We start from the raw sequence: 26145 nt of genomic DNA on the forward strand, positions 1-26145 counted from the left end.
GCTATACTAAGGCATCCAAAATTTATTTTTAATTTTGCAAGTATAAAGAACAGTCCAAACATTTCAGAAACATTACAAGAGTATTCATTCTATGACCAGCACTTGAATTTCAGAACCAGATCCTACAGTATCAGTTCCAGAGAGGTCTGCTGTCTGCAGTCTACTTTGGTCTCCTCTTGCTACAGTACTTACAATTGCAGTTTCATTTGCTCTGTGGATGTATTTCTTTGAAGAAGAACTTTTGCTTTTTTCACCAGAAGTGCAACTGGATTTTTTGCTACCATTACTTTTAATATTCACACTGGAAGCAGAAAATGAATGCAGACTAGTAACCGATTGTCTAGCTAAGTGATGTCCTTTTGCATGTTCGTTTTGTTTGACTCTCCTCTCAGAGAATGTTGGAGTGCTATTTTGGGGGTTATCCTCCTTATTTTGGCTAATTGTTTGAGATTCGTTTTCTTTCCATAAGCCTGGCTGCTGTTGCACAACAACCTGAAGTGTGCCAGGAAGAGAAACCTGGATGTCTCTACCTCCATTCTGAAAAAAAAGAGATTCTAGTTAAGATATTCACACACACACACACAAAAAAAAACCCTCCAACTACCATATGCTAAACCTGTAAACTAAAACAAACTCTTTACATAATCCATACAAGATTCAAAGATAATAAAGACCACAAACTTTGTTACCTTTCTAAGCCAGCAAGTTTCAGAAGGCTGCTAGGGTGCCAATGACACACAGTAGGCATATTAGTTTCACATGTATCTTGTTCTTTATGCTACAAAGAAATCAGTTATACTGAAGCAGCCAAAGCACAACTACATTTAGCCTTCCGAATTATTTGAAATCCACAATGTTTGCTCTGCTTTCACAATAGTGTGATTCCAATACAGTCTTATATCACAGTACCTAGCTGCTAACAACAGAATCCAAAAATTATGCAATACTAGGATATTATTAAGAGATAGTAGCGTGTATGTTAGTTGAAGCTTTCAAACTCTTCCACATAGCAGGTATACTTAAACACTAACTTAAGAAGCTTGTTTGAATCACTTTTTTCCTAATTCAAATATGTTTAGAGGAAGCCTAATTTAAAGTCACAGTGTAGAAGAGCTTCAGATGAAAACATTGTTACAAGCTTAATGACAATGATCTCAAAAAACCTATACCTGTGATTACAATTACTCTATTATTCCAAATAGTTTTAATGCTGATTCAAATTACAGAACTGCAGCTTGCTTTCTACACCATTAAATAAGAATAAAATAATAGAAAACACACCACCTTTTTACTATCATGGTTTTGAAGCTCACTGTGTTCCTGAAGAATTTGGAACACTTAATAGAGAAGATAATATTAGAAACATGCTGGAATGCAAAATAAGTCTTAGCTTGACAATTTTATCTGATTTGGACATGGCTGTAAGCTGCCAATGTTTTAATTTTTAATCACCTTGAGAACATAAGCCTGGCTATCCCTCCCATTTTATTTATTTATTAAGAGGAAAAGGAACTTCAGCACCTACCTTGACAAATCCAGTAGGTTTTCTACTCATTACCTTCAGAGTAGAAAGTAACATTTTATGTTGCTAATATTACAAATTTTTGTGGCCCGAAATTCAAGGTGTATCCTGCCTAGAAATCTGCCTAGTAGGACTGAACACAAGACTGACATTACTTAAAAGAAAATTCCAGGGTTTCAATGGGCATTAGTATGACCCTCTACTATCAGATTTTAAAGATATTGAAACCCACTATACATCTTTAAGTGTATAAAAAGTAGTCACAGTGTTATTATTATTGAACTGACACGTACTAGTATGTGAACTTCATATTTCAGAATAAGAAACAACATATTTACCACCACTTTTTAAAGTGCATTACAAGATGGTATGGCTTCTGCTCCAAATGGTGATCACTTGAAAAGACTTACATTAATATTTTAATTACTACAACCTGTATAAATATACACGCACACACAGAGCAAAAGACCGATGGTTTCATGGATCATTTGCTAATCATGACTTTCAGTCAGAAGGGCAGTAACAATCGAAGAGTATATTAAATAGCATCAACACTGCCACTAGCATTCCCTCTATAGGCTTACTTTACTATTCTGGGTATGTTCTTGTCTTTCTTCTTCAAATGACTTCTCCTTTAGCATCTTAGCAGGTTTAGTAAGAGTAGAATTCATTTGTGGATGCCCCAATAGACCAAAATCTGACTGGTCTATCCCAGCTAATGCAGCGAGTTGCCCAAGTCTGTAAACAAAAGTTTAGAAGAAAGTGACACAAGAATTTCTTACTCATGTGAAAGACCTAAACATTCAACACAAGAAAAAAAAGGAAAAAAAATCTGAAGCTTTTATTTCCCCTTTTATAACAGGTTTTTCTATTATTTTCATGAAGCCCAAAATAGCTTAGTAAAGATGAAAATAAGTGGCTAACGCTGTTCAGCAATTTCTGCCCAAATTAGCCTGCAGGTTCAAAACTGTCAGTCTTCAGTCAGCGTTACTGGAGCAAGTAATGAGGCTCTTCCATAAGTATTGAACTCAGAGCAGAGTGTTGGCAATCAGATTCCCTTTCAGGCAGAACAAAGAATAAAGCTCTATCACTCAAGCAGAAGATTGGTGCACATCTCCCAAACTGGCATCATCTCTAGCAGCCAAATCCAGTTACATGCTTCGCAAATACAGACATGTTGTTTTGCTTAGCAGCTTAGAAATTGGCCAAACATACCACTTGGGGTTTGTTAGCCTAAGGCCCAACAGGAACTGAAAAGTCACAACCACCAGCTGGTGGCATCACATTATACAGAAGCTTATTGAGACAACCAACTTTTGCAATTGCCTAACTTTCAGAGCAGCTCCCTATTGTCATGAATAGATGTAGGGCCCATCTGAAAAATTTGTTCTTGATGTAGCAAAAGACCATTCTTCCCTTCCTCCAAAGCTTGAAATTCATCCTGAAAGTAATGGCAACTCTACCAATTGATTTGCATGGAATTAGAACACTTTCTCTGGGTGAACTCTACATTAATTTACATTGTTACAGTGGGAGGTGAGAGTGAGGGAGCAGAGGAAAGCAAATAAGATGCACTAGGCTCTAGAGAATTTCAAAACAAAGACTCAACCCACCTAGCTTTATGTACTTCAGTTATTAAAAGGGAGCCATGGAAGGAAGAAAGGTGCACGCTTTCTGAAACCAGTTCAACTGAGCCTCTCTTAAAAAGGGAGCACTAAGAACCACAGATGATCCAATAAAGACTGAACAAAGATGTTCTAATAAAAGCTTTCTTTTGAGAAGGGCTCCTTTGAAATCTTTCCTGCTGGCAGATATATAAACTCAGCTTGAGTGTGTTTGGGTATGCTTTTTCACTGAGAGAAAGATAAACAGCAAACAAATAAGTTAATTTCTCTTCCTTTGTTTATTGCCAGTACATTCCTAGAGATTCTGGGGGAGAAGGTGGTGCATATCTTAGTGAGGATAATTTTGGAAAAAGGTATCAGCAGAAAAGGCAAAATTCATATAATAGAGCAACAACCTACCCAGCATCTTTAAGGAAGTCTAAAAAAGCATGAAACTTTTGGAAAGAGTTCTCAATGCTGCCTAGAACACCTTCATCTTCCAAAATCATGTTGGTTACCGACTGTGCATGAAGAACCTCAGATAGGGAGATGTTTAGGTTCCTCAACCTTGCATTTTCAATTTCCAACTATAAAAAAAAAAAAGAAAAAAGTTTAAAGCCATTTCCATCATTTTCAATTCAAAACGAGACCTTTGCAGGCCTACATGCAGTAGTGCAAAGAGAAATACCCAACATAAGTGGTATAGAGCTTCCTGTACCAGAAATACTCAGGTTGCTGTTACATAGATCTCTGTGCAGGTTTGTTTATCCACAGCTGTTCTATGCTACCATAGTGAATTTGCTTGAGGTACTCAAAACTGCCGGTTCAGCACTGTCTTTAGCATAAACATAATGCTGCAGAGTAAGCGCAAGCAAAAAGTTAGCTTTCAAGCCATGTTATCTTGCATTTGCTATATGACACATTAAGACCAAAGTACTTGCTGTTTTCAGGAAAAAACACCTTAATGAAAGCCAGTGCTCCCTTTATGTTCAGCCCAACATTTCAGAGCTAATGCACATAACTGTCTCTCCTGCTCTGTGCATCCCAAAAATGAAGAATTTTCTTCACACTGAATCAAGTCAACATCATCATCTGAAAGCTGAACAGTAATGGTAGGATATACAAGGTTTTGTGTTCAAGTGAAGCAGTAACTCAGATGACCATTTAAGTTTACAGCTGTGCAATCACTGCCATACCACAGGCTTTCCTTTTTCATCTTTTAAGAGATAAGACCAGAAAAGTTACAGATCCATGCAATCCATCCTAGTTGTTAAACCAGCATCACTGAAAGTGACAGGTTTAGAGATCACTGCTATTTAGCTCATCCTTTCCCCTCAGACAAGGTACTAAGCCCAAGCAGTCTAGCACTATGTAGAAAGATTTTTTGTAGGGGACATTTAGACTAAAAAGCATCCAAGTCTTCAAACAACACAAATCCAGCAGAGCCCACTGGCGCGCTTCACATTACAGAAGGATGGCCAGGCTGAAGGATTCCAGATACCCTTTTTGGATACGTACTCCTACTGCAGAAGATGTCCGGAGGCACCATTTGTTGTTCAAGTTTCAAAGGGTACCACCACTTTTATTCCATTGGAGATCATATCTAAAAACCCAGATCCACTCATTTACACTTACTTATACTGAACTCTGCCACAAGAAATTCTGCATACTAATTACTGTCAATTCAGAAGGGTCTCTTCAGGTCAGCAACACCAACTCAAGTTAAAAATAAAAGGGACGGGATAAGCCAAATATAACAACATTCACAGTAAACAGCTTTTATACGAGCAAACTGCTCATATAGTAACAAAGGTAGGAGACCTCAGAGAGCAATCCATCTGCTATAAGCTACAAGCAGAATTAATCACTTTCTCTAGAAAATAATCAGGATGTCCTGGATTATAACTAACACACTGAATGAATGAAGCACTTTGAAAAGAGTAGCTAAACGTGGAGTTCAAGGCTCTGGAATAGGACCAATGGCAGGAAACCAGGAAAACAAACACACATTACCAAATGCAGATTTCATCACTGCCCTTAGGCTGGTAAGTGACCCACATGACTTTGAACAAACAAACTCTGGAAACTACCAGTTTAGAGGTTACCAATAACTAGTCATAATTAAACAAGTGGGTAGTCTGGTTTGTGCATCCTTAAAACTAAAGATGATTAATACTGAACTATCATTACCTCCATTATCCGTTCCTCAGCCTTTACTCTGGCTCTTGTTTCTTCCTTTAATTTTAGTAGGCATTCTTCTAGTTCCAACTATCATGAAACAGAGAATTAATCTCAATGTCAGACCGATGTGCAACATCGTACACATTTTAAATCAACACGTCCAATTAACAATTAGCACATGGAATTCCAAGCAATAACATATCTTCCACAAAAATACACGACTCAGGTCTACCAATATATAACTCTAGGATGTAAAAAAATCTAACACAGAGTAGTGGACGTGAGTGCAATTCACTATTCTATTACTGCACTACAAATGTGTTAACACAGCACAAATTCTCTTATGTCTATTACCATTACTTTCTATCTATTAGGAATTATATCACTATCAGGAATGTATATTACTCTCTACCTCTTCACCACCACCCCTTTTAAACCTCATTTTAAAACTAAATTTGACTACCCAGCCAAAATATTACACTGAGCTCAAAAAAAGAAAACAAGAACTCATTAGCAGCCATACATAAGCTTTCAGAATTTATTCTTCACCCAGGACTTTATTCCTTATTGTAGGAATAGGAATATAATAATTCTAAACCATAAAAGTAATACTTTCTCACTGGTTTCAGTTAGTTTTTCAGTTGGAAGAAATAGGTTTCAGGATCCCAAGGTCTTGGAATGAGTTAAGCAGCTTCAGAAGCAGGTTTGTTTTTATTTGATCAAAAATCAAAACATCTAGCAAACATTTTAGTCTTATACATGAGATGCCTTCACTTCTATTTTAATTTTTCCTTTTAACTAGTGATTTTTTCAGTTTCAGTGAACAGTAATCAGGATTTGATAATTGATCATCAAGTCTTTTCCTATCATGGCAGAGCAATATCATCTTTAATTATAGCATCTGAAGTGGAAGAACAGATGGGATTTTTTTTTTTTTTTTTTTTTTTGTAAAAGCCATAATGAAGTCTTCTGCTTCCAAAGGAGAAAAATTGCTAAAATTATGAAGCTGTTCTGTTTTTCAAGAAGGGTAACCTATATGAGTTCACAGTACATAAAGCTTCTTTACTTCTCGGCACACCTTATACATAGGCACATATGTAACACTAAACAGACACTGCTTTTTCTATATATCCTATCAGAGGAACAAAGATCCAAACAGCACTAAAAAGCTTTCTTTACTATCAAAAGCTTATTCAAGAGAGCATACTACTGCAGTCCATACAAACAACTAACTGAAAAGATTAGCATGCAACAGAATGAACAGTAAAAGTAATCCTTCTATAAATGCAAAAAGTCCTCACAGCTCTTGTAGGATGCGAGACAGACGTTTGCATGATTCAAGAGATGCAGGTTCTAAAATATTCTAGATATAGCCCTCCAGTGACAACCACTCACCATAAAGATTAAGAGCATGTCTCCATTGCCCAAGGAAGCCTGCTCTTAAGATCCCTAGACTAGCATCAACCACGTTAACCCTGGAACTAGAAGGCTACAGTAGTGCCGTTATTACTTGAAAACATAAGCAAAAGGACTCCTAGAAGTTACAAGTTTTAGGAAAATGGTATTTCTAAGACAACATTTGGAAAAAAAGATTTATCAGTACCTAACAAAAATACCTTAACCTAACAAAATCACTTCAGGGCAGGTGGGGGGGAAGGAATCTCTAAGAAGAGCCCTCAACAGACACCATATATTTTACTACAATCTACCTCAGAATGTGTGGAAATAATAGGAGCTGCAACCCCTTTTATAGGTACATAAGCACAGCACAGAGGGTAGCAACCATGATGTTCTACGTTCACATCTTGACATGTAAACTGGAATCTTATGGCCCAATATTTGAAGATAAGGCACAGATACCACAAATCAGAAGAATTCCTACAGTTCCATTTACAGCATATGTACTTATACATGCATGTGCATGCATGTGTAGTCTTTAGCTTTTTTAATAACTGTAGTTTAAAAACTGTAATTCTACAATTTTTTGTTGTGGAAAAATTTCAGAAAATCCTAAAGATGACAGCACTGACCTCTTTTTCCAAGTTGCTAAATTTTTTTCTAAAGGGCAAAGGCTTGGAAAACAGTTAAATTAAGATTTTTTTTAAAGTGGTAACAAAATCTGGAGTTTTCCTAGTTTTGATTCACCACACCATTGATGTAGATATTACTTAATGGTTAATAATGACTTCACAAAAGAATTTACAAACACACTGAATTATGTCTCCTCACAAGCAATATGAAGCCTACATATTAAAGAAAGATGCCTTCTACCTCTACAAACATATTTGTCACTACTAAACTACAATACACATTGTTCACTTCTGCCACTTGCCTTCCAGTTCTCGAACTCACCCAATTACATAAGCTGATTTGAATCATTACAAGGGCTGAAAAACAAACTGGAAAAAATAATATTTTTCACCACATTGGCAAGGTGAATCAGCTTGCCTTATGATCAGATACATATGTAAACTTTATTCTTTGACTTGATATTGAGAAATCCACTAGTTCACCCAATCCTGTAATCTTCATGCTGAAAAAATAAAAATACATTATGGGGAGCTATACCTACATACAGGCTACAAATTTGAGCTTTCAACGGTTCGCGCCCAGTAAAGTAGTCCAGAAAGAGTGCTCACAACCTTTAAGATGATGAAGTAGCAGAGACATCTATAGCCTTCCCAATTAGTTGCATTTTTCTAACTGTGTATGCTATAACTTATATAAAATTCTATAATTTAGAATATATTCTAAATATAGAATATATATATAATATAAATATATAAAATATAATTAGAATTATATTTTACATAAATTATAGCATACACAGAAAAATGCAACTAATTACTAGATCATGCCATTTTCTTTTAAAAATGAGTATAGTGCAATCACTACTTTTAAGTAATTCAGATGATAACATTAATATTTAGAAAGAGTTAGCCTGCTAAACATTTTGAGGTTGAAGTCCACCATTTATATAATTAGTTACATTTTTACACTGGGAATTTACTCCACCACATTCTTAATCAGAGGCAATTCAGATGCTTCAGATTCCCTCTAGTGGAAGGAAATAATGTATCAGTTGTTCTTATTTTTCCATTTAAGTAGAAATAAACTTTTCAGTTAGCCAGAGAATATATATATATTTTTTATGAAAACACAATTAATATTGTTTTACTGAGTGTTAAGCTTTAAGTCCCCTTTTGGGCAGAAGGCTACAAAGGAGTTCTCAAGGATTTGCAGACTAACATAAAAATTCTGTTCATTCAGTCACATGAAGGGATATTTGGAGGGATCTTTTTCAGTACAGTAGCAGTTTAAAGAGTTCCCAAACTCTTGCTGTTTATTCCTACTCTGAAGTCCCATCATTGTTCTAGCAAAGCTGGTTGTCCCATTTCACTGAAAGGCTATGCCAAAGCCTGCTCCAGCTGAAGACACTAGGTTATTTTTTTAGCTGGATCAATTCCTCAAGCCAGTTCCCCACTCAACAGCTGTGCAGTAAGAGCTGTTCAATGAGTACCTGAGTCAAATCAGCACAGCTAAGGAGGCTCCTCTGCTTCCCCTCTCAGTTTCTCAGCCATATACTTCTGCCACTTGCCCTGCTCCAGTTCTGGAACTCACCCAATTACATAAGCTAACTTGAACCATTATAAGGGCTGAAAAATAAACTGGAAAAATAATATTTTTCACCACATTGGCAAGGTGAACCAACTTGCCTTATGAGCAGACACATGTGGAAAAAAATACAAGAAAAGACTGAAGGAAGAAATGGAAAGCACCAAAGCTTTGGGAGGGAAAGGGAGGAAAACAGACCTGACCTCACCTTTCAATGGTGAGAATTTGTTAATTTGGTTCTGCCATAACATAAAGCTTTTTTTTTTTTTTTTTTTTTTTTTTTTAAAAATCAACATGACAAAAAAGGATGGGGGAGGCACAGAAACAAACAGCTCAAGACTATTTAAAAGGTCAGATTTACAACCACAGCCTAAAAAAAGTATTTTGTTTTTCAGATTCATAAAATAGTACTACAGTAAAACTCTCCAGTATTATGTACTTAATGTAATTAGATCAATAAAATCTGAACCTTTAAAAAAGACAGAAGATTTAGAAGCAGTTCTGGGATATGCTCCTAAGGTTTGTAATTTTCCTCCCAGGAGACAAATTCATCCTTCCTTTCAGTCACTCTTGTATGTGTGCAGCTAATCCAAAGATACACAAAAAGCATCAGATTTATTTCACTAAGCTGAAACAAAAAAATATACATTAACCAGACCCAACACTACAGCTGCACTGACAACATAGGCTGATATGACAACCTCTCTGAAACATAAGACATGGTTTCTGTCTGCCTCTGCAGTGTATCACAAAGGTAGTACTCCCCCCAACTCCAAACATCAAAAATAAAAACATCAAATGTTTCCCGAAAGCACAGTACTTTCTGCATAGACATTTTGGACGTAATATGCATGTGACATTGGCCCTTTTGTCAAGAGCTGCATTATATTTGGAATCATAGGAATCAAAGCCACTGCACAGCACAATGTCAACATACCGCACACAGACAGTAACATTAAACCACCTACAAAGAACAAAGCCACTACAGGACTTGAAATCCAAGGTACATTAAAAACCTTGAAAGTCTGCCTGAACGAGATCTCTAGAGAGAAAAATGGTAGGTCTAAAGATATACATTAGCCAGCAGACAGGCATGTAGTTATTTACTGTTTGGATCTGTACAGTCATTCTATCTTCCATGGTAACTCTGAGCCATCCTACACTCTCCCATTATGTATAATTCTGCAACAATGTCAAGTTTTAAATCCACCTTGGCTTACATAAAAGCAGCTCTGTGGTCTTAATATTTATACACACAAACAGTGCAATCAGTGCTCTCAATCACCTCCAAAGCAAAAATAACTGCAGATCTTATTTTAAGAATTACCTATCTGGTCAACACAGCTTCTCCAAACAAACTTCAAATCCTAACACTTCAGAAACAACCCAGTTTTCCTGCCTGAGGGGGTTATTTTACAATACTGTTAGATTACCTCAGTAGTGTTACTGAGCCACCAAAACACAACCTTTGTTTTCCCTTCCTTTCATTAGGATATTCCCTGTGAAAACATTTGCAGCAATAGTCAGTCTCACTACTACTCTTCATTTTTTTAAAAAAATCTATTGAAGGAATAGAGGAAATAAAAAGCAAATGGAAAAAAAAGAAGATTGTCACAGAGCTCAATTATAAAATGGAGTTTCAAAGCACTACTAATTATTTCAGTATTTTTACACAACAATCATTAAGGTATTTCAGCTCTTAGAAACAACATTAAAATACATTTATAAAGGGACTACTTGGAAGGAAATACCAGAGACAATAACACTGATCAAGAGATTCATGACTCAAGACAGGAACAGATGAATTATGCATATTGCAGCTGGGTGCATTAAGTGAAGTTCTTTCTGATTATGTGCCTGATTTCAATAAAATGCTCATAGCATACATATCTTCATTGGAACTACTCAGAGTTTGGAAATTTGGTACATATTTGATTAGCTTTTCAAATGGAAACCCATGTGACATAATGCAGGATAATTAAAAAGTCATTCAGAAATCCTCTTCCATGACTGTTTATTAACTTAACCAGGATTTTTTGGAAAAGCAAAACAAAAAACCCACATGCAACATACTTTATGTGACATCATTCATCTTTATGAAGTTTAAGGCACAAAATGTGCTTCTTACCTAGAATTGCTGATACTTTGTTACATTAATTTTATCTAATGATTTTGTCAAGTCAGGATGATGGATAATATCATCCGATTCTTCTGTCTCTTCAGAAGTAGCAGCACTTTCTACTGTGACTTTCATAGGAATATCTGTCTAATGGCATTAGAAAAACCACACCCCTAAGCATTAAACTGTGCAATAAAGCCAACAATTAAATACAACCAAAATCTTCACTTAGATACAAACTTTTCCCAGAGTTCCTTACACTGTATATACAGTGTGTCAAGCTATGCAATTTAGAAATAAGTATGTGTAACACAATATAAAAATGTATTGGTGCATACCACTGGTAGCATCTTTGCAAGTCCTGCTCTCTTTCCAAAGCTGTGATTCCAAGGCAGCTAGACTGATTTAATAGCTCACTGTCACCAAAAACAAGAAAGGTTTACTCTTATTCCCAAATCATCCTTTCATCCCACCATAGCCCTCTCTGTTCCTCCCTCATTGTGCTGGCACCAGGAACCACCAGACCCTTCTGTGAGCTAATTTAATTCACCAGCACACACTAACACACTTCTCCAATTTGTTTGGTGGGGTGGAGGACGAGGGGATGGGATGGGAAGGGAAAAAAAAAAAAAAAAGTCTCATTCAGGCAGCTAGGTTCACAAAAGCAATTCACATATAGGTTCAAACACAAGGGGATAGATAGGAAGGGGAAGAACAGAACCTTTCATAGAAGAAAGCTGTTAACTCTATATACTGTCTCTGGAGGGGCCATGCTCAAACTCAACCTCAGACTCCTCATGAAACTAGGAAACCAAGAGATAGCGACACAGGATAGGGAATCAGAGAAGTTCCAATCAAATGCTGAAGTAAACTTATTTTATACTTCCATGAGAGATACATACTTTAAATATATGTTCCAGTCTTAACTTCTCAATCACATAAGCCTAAATTTTTAGATGGGAAAATTCTGTTCATTATATTTGCATCCTTTTTAGGCATCCATCTACTAAATAAACCATTGTTTTCTCAACAGTACGAGAGAGACAGTACCTGAATCTTCACTGGTAACTCTTGAGTACTGTCCACTGGAGCCCCCCTTTAAAAAAAAGTCTATATTATGTCACCATTGCTACTTCAATTTCCAAACAGAAGATTCTAGACTAAGCAAAGCAGTAAGAGTTAAGATAGCAGACACTTCACTGCATCCCTTAAACATCCATTGCATCTTCACTCTGTTCTGCTAGTACTCCTACAGAATTAAGACCGCATTCCTGGATGCTAATGTTAAGCACTTCAGTAGACATTTTCCTTAGTTATTATGAACTAAAGTCAATAGGAGAATTTGGTGTTCAGCACTTTTGAAAAAGAAGTTTAACAAAAAGATATAGATAGAGCAGTGTATAACTTTTGTTTAAATATTTAATTTATATGACCTCAAATTATAGAGGCTAAGATCTAGGGAAGAACAGAGATTCTACAAACTTATTCAAAGGAAAGCATGATTATAAGAGTTAATCTTGTAATGCTTGGAAGCCATAGTGTTGTTTTATTTCACAGGGCTTAGACAATCATAGAAACCTATGCTGGAAGTGGGGGGCATGGGGCAGAAAAGGTGGGAAGAATACCTAGACACCTCAAACTGGATGCCAGATAAACTATATTACAAACTCAGAAAGGTAGACTACATCTTTAACTATGATGCATCATCAGTAACAAAAGAACGATTAAGATTTTCTTTCAAAAACATCTGGATATTCCTATGGCCACAAAACTATATCTTGGTGCATATTTTAAAGGCTTGCTGTAATTAATCCATGTACCATCCCCCCCAAAGATAATTATATAAACAAATAATTATGTTTCATGCAGAATTCCATATTGCATCCAAATACATATTTAAAAAAACAAAACTGTGCTCTGTCACGCAATTTTGATGCTTTAGTATTTTTCCTTGTACTGTGAAAAGTTCACCTGCATCTCTTTGCACGTTCCGCAGTGCACCAAGGAAGGAAGCCTTTTGTGCCTGGTGGTAGTGGTTTTGGTGAATAACTGTCTTTCACAGATGGATTTTTTTCCCCCCCAGGACTCACAGAATTTTTAGATGTTAATCCTGTATTAGACAGTAGGAACAGTTATTTACATATGCAGTCATAGGAGATCTTGTGAATTGTCAAGTATGTAACAAAAGCAACTGTAGGAAATCCACCTTTCAATCTAGTTTTGCTAGACTGCTCAAGAGCTTTTATTTTGCTTCTCAAAGAGCAGGCACAGCCAGTTCATCTGTTTGCAATTACAAGCTTATATGTTTGACTTATGTCAGGCTGGTCTAAATAAAAACATTACTCAGTAAGGAAGCAAAGTTTTGTAGCTTCCTACAAGCTTATTCATACTACTAATTTCGGATACCTAAATCAGGTGTCTACAGTGGGAGCTTTGGTATCCTATATAGGAAATAAGGCCACTTACACACTTCAAATCGCCCTCTAGTGGCCTTAGCGTGAAGAATGTTGGTTCTGTAATTGACAAGACACTTGAAAGCTAAAGCTGGTATTCACATTGATCCCTTCTACAGAACACCAGGAACATCCTCACTTAAGAGGAACAATAAAGAAAAGTTATGTTCACTAGTCCAGTCTTTTGTAGTTGTTTTTAAACCACACACTAATGCCCAAAGTAGATTCAGGATGAACACCTAATACAGATGCTCACTCTACTCAGTCAAAAGCTAACAAGCCCAGAAAACTGTTCACCTGATATTTCATATAATTAACTGAGTGACAACTCAGCTTATTATTTCTCTGAGAACAAAGCCAATTTTGTAATGTGTAGAAAGGCATAACTGTGGTAATGGGATTCCATATTTCAGTTTGTTCTCAACAAGGAAACAGGATAAAGACGAAGAGTTTTTACTTCCTGACGCCCCTCCCTTTTTTTTTTTTTAAACCTCCAAGCCAGACATCATCTTCTTCCATTATTCACAATTCATTTGTGCAAACAGATTTCAATTTGATTTATGCTTACCTCTCTGCTTCCAGATAACTAAAGCAAAGATGAAAGACAACCAAGGTATTATAGTGAGATTTTAATAGCTTTTTGAAAATTTAGTTTATTACAGTTACCAGTATTTAGTTACAAATATTCAAGATACCAATGTTATTTTAAATATACCAATTATAATAAGTTTACGTGAAGTAAAGAAATCTTAGAACATTTTGTACATCAGTAAAAATTCATGCTTGTTTGTTCTGGCAGAGGACAGTCTGCTACAGAAAGGCTGCAACATCAGAAAAAACAGACAACTCCCTACCATTAAGCTTCCTAAAAGTGAACAGTTATGGGGAGGATGCCCTTGGAAAACAGTATATGCAATGCTTCAACATACTTTATTCAGCAAATCCTGGTTTTCCCAGTCACACATTTAACAACTGAAAACAAGATCAAGTTTGCTATTGAAACTACTGATGCTAGAAGAAGCATTAGTGAATTAAGAATCAATGGAATTTTCTTGGAAGTAGAAAAGCATTCAGCAAAACACTGGCATTTAAGCACATCATATATTTTTGTAATGAAAGTTTAATGTTGAAGTATTGCTTTAGTAAATTTTATTTACATACTCAGAAAATAAAGACCGTATTACCAATACGAATAGTAGCTTTTCCTTTTCAACCACTTCCTAGGACAATAGTTCTTTTCTTCGGTCTAGTTTTCAAAGCATCCTTTGAAGATGGAGATGTCAGCCACTTATACTGGAATTTTTTTTTTTTGAGTATTATTTTTAGAAAAGAAAGACATTATTTTAGTAACTGATATTTCAGGAGGTGCTCATTTAAGACTAGTTTTCTTTCTCAAATAGAGACCACTGCTAGTAACAAACAACTGTAAAATTAAGAAAAAACAGAAATCCCACAAAGCCACAGTTTAAGCACAAATTCAACACAAGTTTGAGTGCCACATTATCAGCAAGCGTTCCCAGAACACCACTATAACATCCCATCCAATTTTTCCCTTCTCCTGTGTAAAACACTTTTCCTTTTATAGTAACAAAAAATGGCATCAACCCTATGAAAAGGGAACTCTGGCTCTTGCTTTTCATTCTCTACAGAAAGCTGGCTTGCTAGGAATGACTGGCTCAGGCCAAAGTTCTCTAGAGTAATAAAAGCTTCCTTGACATGATTTTATATTACCAATAAAATAAGTAAAGAGTCAAAAGTGTAATTTTCACTGCCTCTAATGAAAATTCATCCTTACACAGTAAAAGCATCCAAGCTAAAATTAAGACATAGTGATAATCAAATGCAATTGCTGTGCTTCAGAATTTATATTCTTATGGTAACAGTTCTATTCTTAAAGGTTTCCCTTCTCTCAATAAAAACTTTATTATTTTTCCAGGTAGACATTAAGTCACACTGTCACTTGGATTTTAGTGTGTATCAAATGAGTTTGTAGAAAGTCTACTATTAAAGCCACCCAAGAAATGGAGTTAGAGACTGAAATGCAGTTGAGATTAATGCAAAGCTTGTGTCAGACAGCTCTAAATCCCACATCAGAGTACTAGGAACAGTATAATGAAGTTATTCCCAGCAGGCTCCACCTAATGCATGAGGGAGATTAAGCAAGACACAGTTACTGTGCTCTAACTAACCGACTTTAGTCTAAATTTATAAATACATCTTTCTTGCCTATGATAAATCTGGACTCCAATTATTCTTGTATGAGTTTTGCTGGGTCTACAACTTGATCTAGCTCCTGAGACAACTAACTGTCATTTTCAACTACAAAAATCTTTAGATGGAAAGAGTAAAGTTAAACTGTAAGCTTTTCAAGGCTGGAATATCTTAATTTTGTTTCACTACACACATAAAAGAGCAGCTGTACTGGGTTAAACCAGTAACATGTCTCTTGTCTAGTTATTTGTTGCTGCTATATAGTATCTGAGTATAAGGATAGCAAGCATATTGTCATTTCTCAACACTGTCTTAGGTCCTTGAGCTGGGACAATGAGGGCATCTTGTACCGTAGACATCTTCAGTGGATTTTTCCTTTAAGCTTTCCAAGAGACTATGCAAACTTTTATCTCTAGCATACCTAATCATGTGTACAATTATAGGCCACAATGCTAGAGCTACACAGCGCTGCTAGTATAGTAACAGAAGTCCTTTGTCTTAGCTGTCCTTGAAATTTATTAGAAAGTTTCCTATGTTTAACAGCATCAATTAGTAGTGAACAGCCCTTCTTGCAGACTTGAAAGCTCAACCCAAAAGGCGAGCAGCTATACTTATATGTAAGTAATGAAAAACCACTTCTTAGGCAGAACTGGATGGAAGGGCTGTTGTGAATGATATCCAGTAAGCAGGTGATGGCCACCACAAATAGCCTCTAACATACAATTACTGAGACACGATCTTCTGCATATGCAATGACTTACTATGGGGCCATTCAAAAGCCTGAGTTCTCTTTCTAAAGCAACACACCTTAATTTGTTTCCTACCTAAATATAACCATGGAATTTACACAACAGGTGCCATAGTGTCTGTCAGATGTTACAGAGTGCAGCTCTGTCACCTCTCAGATATACACAAATTCTACACTCTACTCTATGCATGAATTCTACTCTTGAGAATTGGCAAAGTTAGCCTTTGGCAGGCTAAAGAAAAGCTAAAACTAGAGGTAGCTGAAACTAGAGGAAGTACTAGGGATGATCCATACCACTCTTCAGTTGGCTCTGGGAGTGAGATGTTGTATGAGTTAGGCTGCTTGCTACATGAGTAAGCAGCACTTTCAGACCAAAAAAAATTACATTTTACCTCCCATGTCAAAAAAGAAGAAAAAAAGAAAAACTATATGCATAGACTAAACTTAGTATGATTCTTTATTTCAGGTAGAATCTTCATTTTCTAGTGATATGAAATCCAGATCTCTAGCAACTATAATGGGTAGAAGTATAGCAAAAAAAACTACTAGGTTAAATATGTCAGATATGAATATCCACATTTTCTCCATTATGCAAAATGGACCAGCACATCCTTTTAAAACCTCACAGGTTTGGAGGCAGTGCACAGATGACAAAAGGAAGCAATGTAGACGTTAATTGACTGTATGCTGTTCTACAAGCTTAAACTACAAGAAACAAAAACCACTTCTTTAAATTTGTAAGCTTAGTCTATAATGGATCCTCCATAAAAGTTCAAGGAAAATCTGAGAATTGATTTTTTTTTTCCCCCCAGTATAATGCTAGAACTTATCACAAAATAGCAAGAAGTGAAGTTTTAGTTAAATTCAGAATTTAGGTACTATAGCATACAACTGCTGAACAAGATCATTAGGACTCATACAAATATATTACTTTTTTGTACTCTTACATTTTACTTGTGTAAGGCTGACTTTTGACTTTTTACAAAATGAAGGAGTCCTTGCAGTTCTTTCTGCAACAACAAAGCTTTATGACTAACTGTGCATCTTTGATATCTCTGACGTTTTACTCCCTGAAAGTCAGCAATAAAGTGCTTTTAGCCAATATGGAGCACCTTCAGACACCACCTCAAAGAAACTCAACAGTTTTTCTCTTCATAATATCCAGACTTCTGTAACTAAGCTCAAAATCAACTACGAATCCTAGTATTAGGGTAAAATAATTGTTTCAGTTTCAAAAGAACATTAGCCTCCAACACTAGCTGTTTGTGTTCATCTTGCTAAACAGGTGGCTTATTCCATTCTGAGTGCCTGCACTGTTCCCATAAGCAGTAAATGTGTTCTTTTCATAAGCCCTGTGGGGAGGCTGCTGTAATCATGGATCAAGGTTGCTATGTTCTCAGTTGTGGAAGAGAGGCAAAGTTACTTTGTAAATAAAAAATGACTGACCACCAGCTTACTCTGTTAACCAGATACACAAGATTACTAGTATTGCCAGTATGACTTAGATACTCTACTACCTTGATGAATATAAAACAAGGGTCTTAAGTTGAATGAACTCTTAGCATATGGAAGTTCTCCAAAGAGTTGCCTCTCTTCATAGTTCAGCTTTCCATCCATCTTGAGCTACATTTTCTCCAGGCAGATGCTATTTTCATGGAATCCCTGCAACATTTTGCAAGTGCTGATTCCATCTGCCAAGGAGAAAAAGTACTCTTTCACAACCAACCTCAGTTTCTTCAAAAGGTCTTTAAGAGATTGAAGAGGGGAACTGTATTAATCCCCAAGGAATTCTACACACAAACTTCTCAGTTTAGAACTTACTCCCTACAGAGTCACAGCTCTGACTTTCAAGCCTTTTCAAAGCCAAAACAGCTATAAGGTCAGGAACAAGACTGCTGCAGCTGTCAAAAAGCAAGAGTAAAGAGCATACTCATTTGCTCGCTAACTCCTTTGGGAACAGAATCAGATTTTTGAGTTAGGAACAAGAGACTCAGTATTTAAACAGTATATCTAATCGTAAGTGTTCCAGATATTCAGTTTATGTAAGCTACTATAAACTCTCTACAGAGTATTAGACAGAGATGGAAGTGGGTACTGTATTTACTCAAGACTATTCTTTCCAATATTAACCATCTAAGAAACTACAGTTCAGTTAACTGAAATTAAGTTTTTTGTCAATAATTTACATAGCTAAAAATTAAGTTATTTTCAAACTTATTTTTAACTTATGAATTCCTTTTTTTTTTTTTTCAAATGAAGTTGATGTTCATGTGTTAGCAAGAGACACACATACTAGAAAACTCTCCAACAGCAATATTAACTTATGTTCTAGGATAATGCATAAGTGTATATAAACATTTCTATTTTTCTTCTCATTTAATGAGTATCCTGTCTCTATTACGTTACATGTTAAGTTACATAACAAAGCATACGAAACACCCAAGACAGCATAGTTCTTGCTGCTGGTGGTGCTAAAGTTTTTCCTTTTATAGTTTTTTTTTTTTTTTAATGCTTAAAAATGCTTGTATTTATAACTGGAATAACTGTTATATTCATTCTGAACAAAGCTGACCTCATAACACATGCAATGCCAACTACAAAAACAAAACAACAAAAAAAATTACTACGAAACACTTAACACATACCTCTGAATTGGCACTATTTCCATTCATAAGAACTCTTTCAATAATGCTTTTCATCAAAACATGATCTAGAATTAAAGATGTCGCATTAAGAATTTCCTGTATGAGACTTGTATTTACGCAAACAGATCACTGAATAAGCAGTATACATTACCTGCCCTCCTCCCCACACACTTGCTTTAAAGCTTAACAAAATACTATTGCAGGTTTTTTTCCTTGGAAGCAGTGTACTTCCCCACCCCACAAGAGTTACTGAAAAACTCCAGAGAAGAGGACAAAGGTAGGTATAGATACATACCAGTTAAGATTTTTTTCTTATGTCAAGTACCACTAATGTTCTATTAACTTGTAGAGCATCAAATGACGACTTTGCTCCTTCGTTGGATATTCCACACTGCTGCAAATCAAGTGGTAAAGTGTTTAAGGAGGGGAAAAAAAAAAAGTTGCATAAGATGTAGTCAATATCTACTACAATTAATCCACCTCTGCTGAACACCACCATTTCACAGAATGGATGAGGCAATGTTACAGTAACAGCCATGGGTATAAATTACAGTATTACTTTCACAGGTGGAAGTTAGAGATTTAGATCAGTATTATATAATCAATGTTAAGAAATGTAACTATCAAACAACTGCAAAGGAAGGAATATCAAGCCACAGTTAAATCACTGTTCTTGAAAATTACTACTAGAAGTAATATTACTAGATACCAATTAATACAGCTGCCCAAAGTTACTTAACATATACAAACAACTTAAGTCTGAAAAGCCTGAATCAGTGCTTCTAACCAGATCATCTCCAGCACACATGAATACATTGTTCAGTTGCCATAAAACAGTACTGTCATGACTTTGGGCCTTTTTTTTTTTTTTTTCTTCCTTCTCTTCTTCTCTCCATGCTGCACATGCATAGTGTCCATGTTACCTGTACAGCCAGCTCAGACAAACTGTAAAACAATTACAATAGGCAAGTGTTTGATTCTACATACAGAATGCTATGACTTCTATCACCAAGATTAGAGCTACTTAGTACATACATACTGTACTACAAATTATTCATCCAGAATACTAGAGAGTTCTTGGACACTGAGTATTCAGATAAGAGAGGAAAATAAATTTGTTTTGAAAAAAAATTCAACTTATTCTTTGCTAGTTAAACATTGAATTACTCATTTGGCTACATTTGCTATAATTGCCAGTTGCAGGTTTTATGCCCGCCTCTATTATATCTTAAAATCAGTGTTTCACAATACCTTTCAGCCACAGGTCCTCTCCTAGGCAGTCTGCAAAGGCGCTGGCTCCTCTATCTCCAACAAGCATGTTGCAGTTGAAAGTAATGCGCCTCAAGCCTGTCATACAGTCCAAGTCAGGTCTCCTATAACATAGGCTTTCAGCCCAAGCTTCATTATGCCTTTTCATTGCCTGGTGCTTTGCAAAGAAGAAAGTTGTTATCAAGTGCAAAAGAAAAGCTGTTACTACAGATGACAAGATGATCATGGGTTATTTTTTGTTTAGAATTAATGTTTAATAACTGAGTGTTGATACATCAAAGACTCAGTTATACCACTTCTGAATTCAAGAAATACCACAGTCATTCCTGAACACTACAGTTAACTCATGCTTGTTCTGACCTTGCAATTCACAATGCAAACTATTAAGTATGTCTAGAGAACTCTAAACATCTTACTACCTTGTTTCTGTCACATAGACATTTTCAACACATCTTTAGTAGGAATTGCACACTATGGGTGTGCTTTCATGCAGACCAATTTTAATATTGGTTAGAGTAACACATTTATATTGTACTAGTCACAAGCTTACTAGTCAGCTAAGTACTAGCCTCTAAACTGCAAACTCAACTTCATTATTTTTTATTTAATGCTTAAGAATAGTTAAGATATTTTGAAAAATTGTGTGCAACAAATTTGTGTCTTTCTTTGATGAAAGAAGCTCTCCCCAAAACAGAGATGTCAGACATTTATGGCCCAAATTAGAATTTGAAAACAAAAGAAAGAAAATTAAATGATCAATACTACAGGTAATTAATTCTAAGTTCACCAAGTCACAGAAAAATGTAACAATAACAAAGAAGTGGGTCTTCACATTCACTGCCATTTAAAAAAAAAAAAAAAATGAAAACTTAGTTATCCATGGCAGATGCAGTAATCCTACCACATTTTAAGTTACAGGGAAATATTTCACAAGGCACATAAGAGAACATATTTCCAGATTATAGTACTCCTTATTTTGAGTTCAGCCCTATTAAACCCCTCCAAAACAAAACAAAAAAGTACATACACTGGTTATACAGTCTGTGTATTTCTCATCAATAATCAGAAAAAAAAAATCTTCCTTTATTATTGCATATATATTATATGATGATACTTGAATCTGTTGCAATATCAATTTAGTCTTAATAGTCTTAACTGAATGTTCACTTAGAGGTTTATGAAAATTATTACATTAAAACTAGCTCAGCATTTAACATTCATGTGGTAAGAGATTTCTCACAATGAAAACAATTCTCAAGAATATTCAGGCATTTCAGAAATTCAGAGTAGGCTGGAGACAGGGCAAGGAGACCATTACTATAGCTATGTTAGAGACTATCCTTTTCCTTAAGAGATTTCACATCAAAAACAGTATATGGTATAGTATTGCTCTTATTATCAAATTATTACCAGAAAAGTTCCATTTGTTTACAAGCTGAATACAACAATCATTGTTTTAGTTATTTGAGTACTTATGAACTTTTACAGTTAAGTTACCTTTAAAACATTTGCCATATGTTCTGCCCCTCGCCAGGTAAGGCTACATCCTGTGAAATTTACGCATCTGATACTAGCTGAATTCTTCACACACTGACAGATTGCTAAAGGGAACAAAAGTGTTCAATGTTATATACACACACTAAACAGCCAGATCATCAGAACAAACACATTTTTTCACTGCTATATTAAGAAGCTGGATTAGCTTTAATAGGTAAACCCTTTGTCAAAGAACTAGTGTTGAAAAACAAAGTTTATTTCATATACATCTAACCATTGTAATTTCAAAAGATTAAATATTTTTAGAGTGTTTAGCAAAGACTGTCTGAACTAGCTAGAACATGTTTTATTTTACTTGTGTAAAACAAACAAATCAAGAAAGTTCATTTCAAATTTAACTAGTATAACTTTGTTTCAAATAAAGTATAATCAACATTAAGTAGTATGTCTGTTCTCTAGCATCAGGTAAACAAATTCAAGTCTTTAAATATTGTAAAGCCATGTTGTATAAACTGAAGATGGTTATTTTTAATCAGTGTGAACAAATTTAAAATGAGAATGGAAATACTGAAAAATTTGGTTTTACCTACTTAAAGGATTAAAAAAGGGCAGGGGGAGGTATATTTATGCCTTTACCAATCACCTCACAAGACCAGTTATTTTTCTTTTATTTTGAAGCTTACTTTCTAATCCTCCATCTCCAATCAGACAGTGGGCTAGAGAGATGCTCTCCAGAGATGAAGTTTTGGCCAACCCCTGCAAAATAATAAAAATATATAATGTTTCTAAAATGGCTTCAAAAGCAACAACAACATACAAATAGAGAAGAGACCAAGACACCCAAACTGCTCAACACAAATGTTTTGTGCTCCCTGAAAGATGTAGAAGGGCCTAAAGCTGTGAAGCAGTTGCTTTGTTTTGCACATGAGGGGCCTGAGCCTGCAAGAAACAAGCAGCCATCTCATTTCCTAGAAGCCACTCGAAAGCAAATGAGTAACTCCAATAGAAGCAGCTCTCCAAAGTGTGTTATCTTCTTGGTCCCTGGCAGCTTTTCTTCCATCATTACCCTGTACAGTAGCATCAGTCACAGGCATAAGTTATATGCCCCAAACACACAGTGGAGATGCTGAAAGAACCCTCCCATAAGCCTTGATAAATCAGGGCAAGAGAAAGTTAATCGATTTTGATTAAACACTAGGTTATACTAGATGTCTCAGCAGAATGGCTCATACACAGACAAATACAAAGATATCTTTCAAAATAGGCACATCCCCATCTGTGACAAATACATATAAAATAAGTTGCTACTTCTCTAGGTTTTACTCATAGAGCTTCATTTAATTGCACATTAGTGCATTCTCACCTTTGTTAGAAGTATTAGATCTCTTTCTCTCAGAAGCAGTCCCTGCAGTTCCAAGTTTTTTAGTACATCTGATATACTCAGACAGCCTTTGACAGCTTTGCATAGTTGACCAGTCAAATCTTTTGATCGAATTGCTGGAATTCTCCTTCTGAAGTAAGTTTTATACCTTTCAACACCTAGTACACAACAGAAATGAAGAGCAGTAACATCCAGTCCCTACTGACTTGAAAGCTATGATAAACACACCTTTTTTTTGCTGCTGTTCTTAAATAGAAAGAATTACTTAGCTATTACAATTCTCCCCCTCCATGAATTCAATCACTCACAAGTTTCATGCAAGAGTTTTAACATCCATCAACATATTTATCATCTAGAGCCATCACTACAAACCTGATTCTCCAAGACCCTGTTGATGAAAACTTCCTATTGCAATAGAAGTCAGGGTCTTATTATGCCTGATAGCATTTAGAAGCGGTGCCCAGTCAGCAGCTTTGATGCTATCTACAGTTAGATCAAGAGCACCCTCATTCAGATTGGCTTTCACAGCTTTCAGTGGGACAGAGCCTTGAACAGCACATGGATGTTCATAATGAGAGTAGAAATCCAGCATGCACTGTCTTCTTACTTTGACCGAGTCAATCATTTTTATATGTGATAAGTCTCTCTAAAATGAGGGAGGGGAGAAAAAAAAAAAAAAAAAAAAAAAAAAAAAGAGAGATGTTAATTTTTCCCATAGGCAACTGATTTAGTGACATAATCCAAATTCAACATGCATACCCAAAACATGACAATGCATGGCTATACACATGCAGCTCGATGTCTTCAATGCAGCAAGTAACGCTGATGTTTAGGGATGTTTTATACCTGTGTCAGTACAGCTGAATGGGTAAGAAAAAGAAATGCTACATTTTTATTCTCCTAAACAAATGTGTATCCAAGAGCATATACCCAGTGTTCCAACACTAAGTGGTGTAAAAACTTTCCTCTTAAAACATAATTTTTTAAACATACAGTGTCTGCAGATTACTTAAAAGCCCACTCCCTGACCCAGCACCAAGGAATATGAAGGACTATTCCAAACACCATTTACATCCTCAGAACTACTTGTCAGCTTCTCCACTGCTGCAATCAAAAGTCTGAATTCTCATAATAAAAAATAAAACAAGTGTTTCCCTTAATGTTTTTGCTTTTGCATACCTTATGCCTGGCCCTGGCATTCAAGTTTCACACATTTGAGGGTAGAAGAGAAGGTAAACTGAAAGACATACAATAACTTCCATCTCAGAAACAACTACATAAATCAGGGCTCTTCAGCACAGAAGTCAATGGATATGACAGAGCTGTACAAAATCTTGACTAGCTTAGAGAACGTATACAGGCAACAATTACCTGCTATCTCTTTCAATACAGAAGCAAAGGAATATCAGATGAAACTAGCAGGTGGTAGAGTGAAGAGAAACAGAGCACATAGCAAAACTGGGAAATCCAACTCCATGCTAGAAGCTTTCAGAAGACTAAAAATTTATAGGGATTCCAAAAAAAAAAAAAAAAAAAAAAAAAAAAAAAAAACAGGCAAATTCATAGGGTGGAAAAAAAAATTTCATAAAGACCACCAGCCACAGAGACAACAACTCTGCCCTAGAGCCTGAGCTGCAAGACAGGCACATATTTGGTGAAGCACCACTACATGTTCCCCCTCTACTTACACACTTCCTTAAACACCTCCTGGTCCTTTTATTTGACCTGTACAATCACTGTATGCAAGCATATACAGCACCCACTGAACGCATGCAAATGAACAGCTCTGGCTATACTTGGAAAAATATAGCATTTTATAACACTGCACCCACGCAATATTGCCACTGACTAGAACCAGCCCAGGGAACTACTTCAGTGCTCCGCTTCCCTAACGAAGCACGCCATCAAACCAGCACGAGCTGGGGACCGCGTTGTTCGCTGCCAAGAGAAGGGGCCGGCGGGAGATGGCCCCTTCCTCCCCAACACACCCCTCCGCGCGGGCTCCCGCCTCGCCGGGCCGCGCCGGGCCTCCGCCAGCCCCAGAGGGCTCCCAGCCGGGCCGCCAGCCTCCTCCCCGCCTCTCCATCGCAGCCGCGTCGAGCACAGCGCCGGCCACCTCCCCGGCTACCTTCTCGGGCCACCGCGCCCCAACTGCAGCCCGCCAGCCGCCGAGGCGCGCCCGCCGCCAGCCCCGGCGCTAACCTCCCGCGCCCGCCGCCAGCCCCGGCGCTAACCTCCCGCGCCCGCCGCCGCCTGGCGCTGCTCCGCGTGAGGCCGTTTCCCTGGGAGCCCAACAGCCGCCCACACAACGCGCAGAGCCAGCGCGTCCATTAGCTGCCACCCCAAAGGCAGCTACCGGCCTTCGTACGTTCAAAATGGCCGCGCCCAACGGCCGCCCCGCCCCGGCGAATCGCCCCCCCCCCGCGCTGCAACCGTTACGGCGCGCGCGGGGGCGCGGCCTCCCCGGCTGCGTTGGCTGCGGGGCTGGGGGCGGGCCGACGGCCTGAGCTCGCCTCCCCTCCCCTTGCCGCCCGCCGCCGCGGCCCTCCAGGCCTGCCCTGCCATCGCTACAGCGATGAGAGGGCCCCCCCCCTCAGTGCCTGCAGCCCCCAGGGCGAGGGCGCCTGAGGAATGTGTAGGGCACGTTTAGCTCTTTCAGTCACCGTTATCTCCGCGATGGTGGTGCTGAGGGCAGGGAAAGGCCGGTCTATTTCTTTACCCCTTCTCACCGCATAACGTGTTTTTAGACCACAGCAGAAAGCTGGACGAGGGGCATCTGGCAGAGGTTTTAGAGAGAAATTTTGCAGCTAAACAGAAACTACTGTTTCCCTCTTCTAAAGAGGCTGTATATGCAGGGCTAAGAGAAAGCACATTTACATGGTGCTGCCTTTTAATACATC

At 37.1% G+C, this 26145-nt stretch overlaps 1 protein-coding gene across 1 annotated transcript; it reads right to left on the reverse strand.

The window, feature by feature from the left end:
- LOC135324141 (centrosomal protein of 78 kDa-like) lies at positions 1 to 25665 on the reverse strand. Its single transcript, XM_064499718.1, is given in 16 exon segments — positions 1 to 537; positions 2107 to 2260; positions 3547 to 3713; positions 5317 to 5394; positions 11051 to 11188; positions 12092 to 12137; positions 13013 to 13151; positions 14679 to 14787; positions 19099 to 19174; positions 19404 to 19506; positions 20350 to 20524; positions 21865 to 21968; positions 22548 to 22620; positions 23228 to 23403; positions 23618 to 23891; positions 25480 to 25665. Coding segments are annotated over 15 exon segments (2244 nt in total). The 5' UTR covers positions 23871 to 23891; positions 25480 to 25665; the 3' UTR covers positions 1 to 84.
- Between the last annotated feature and the right edge of the window lie 480 nt (positions 25666 to 26145).

Source organism: Dromaius novaehollandiae, chromosome W (genome assembly GCF_036370855.1).
Source record: "Dromaius novaehollandiae isolate bDroNov1 chromosome W, bDroNov1.hap1, whole genome shotgun sequence".
Classification (NCBI taxonomy): domain Eukaryota; kingdom Metazoa; phylum Chordata; class Aves; order Casuariiformes; family Dromaiidae; genus Dromaius; species Dromaius novaehollandiae.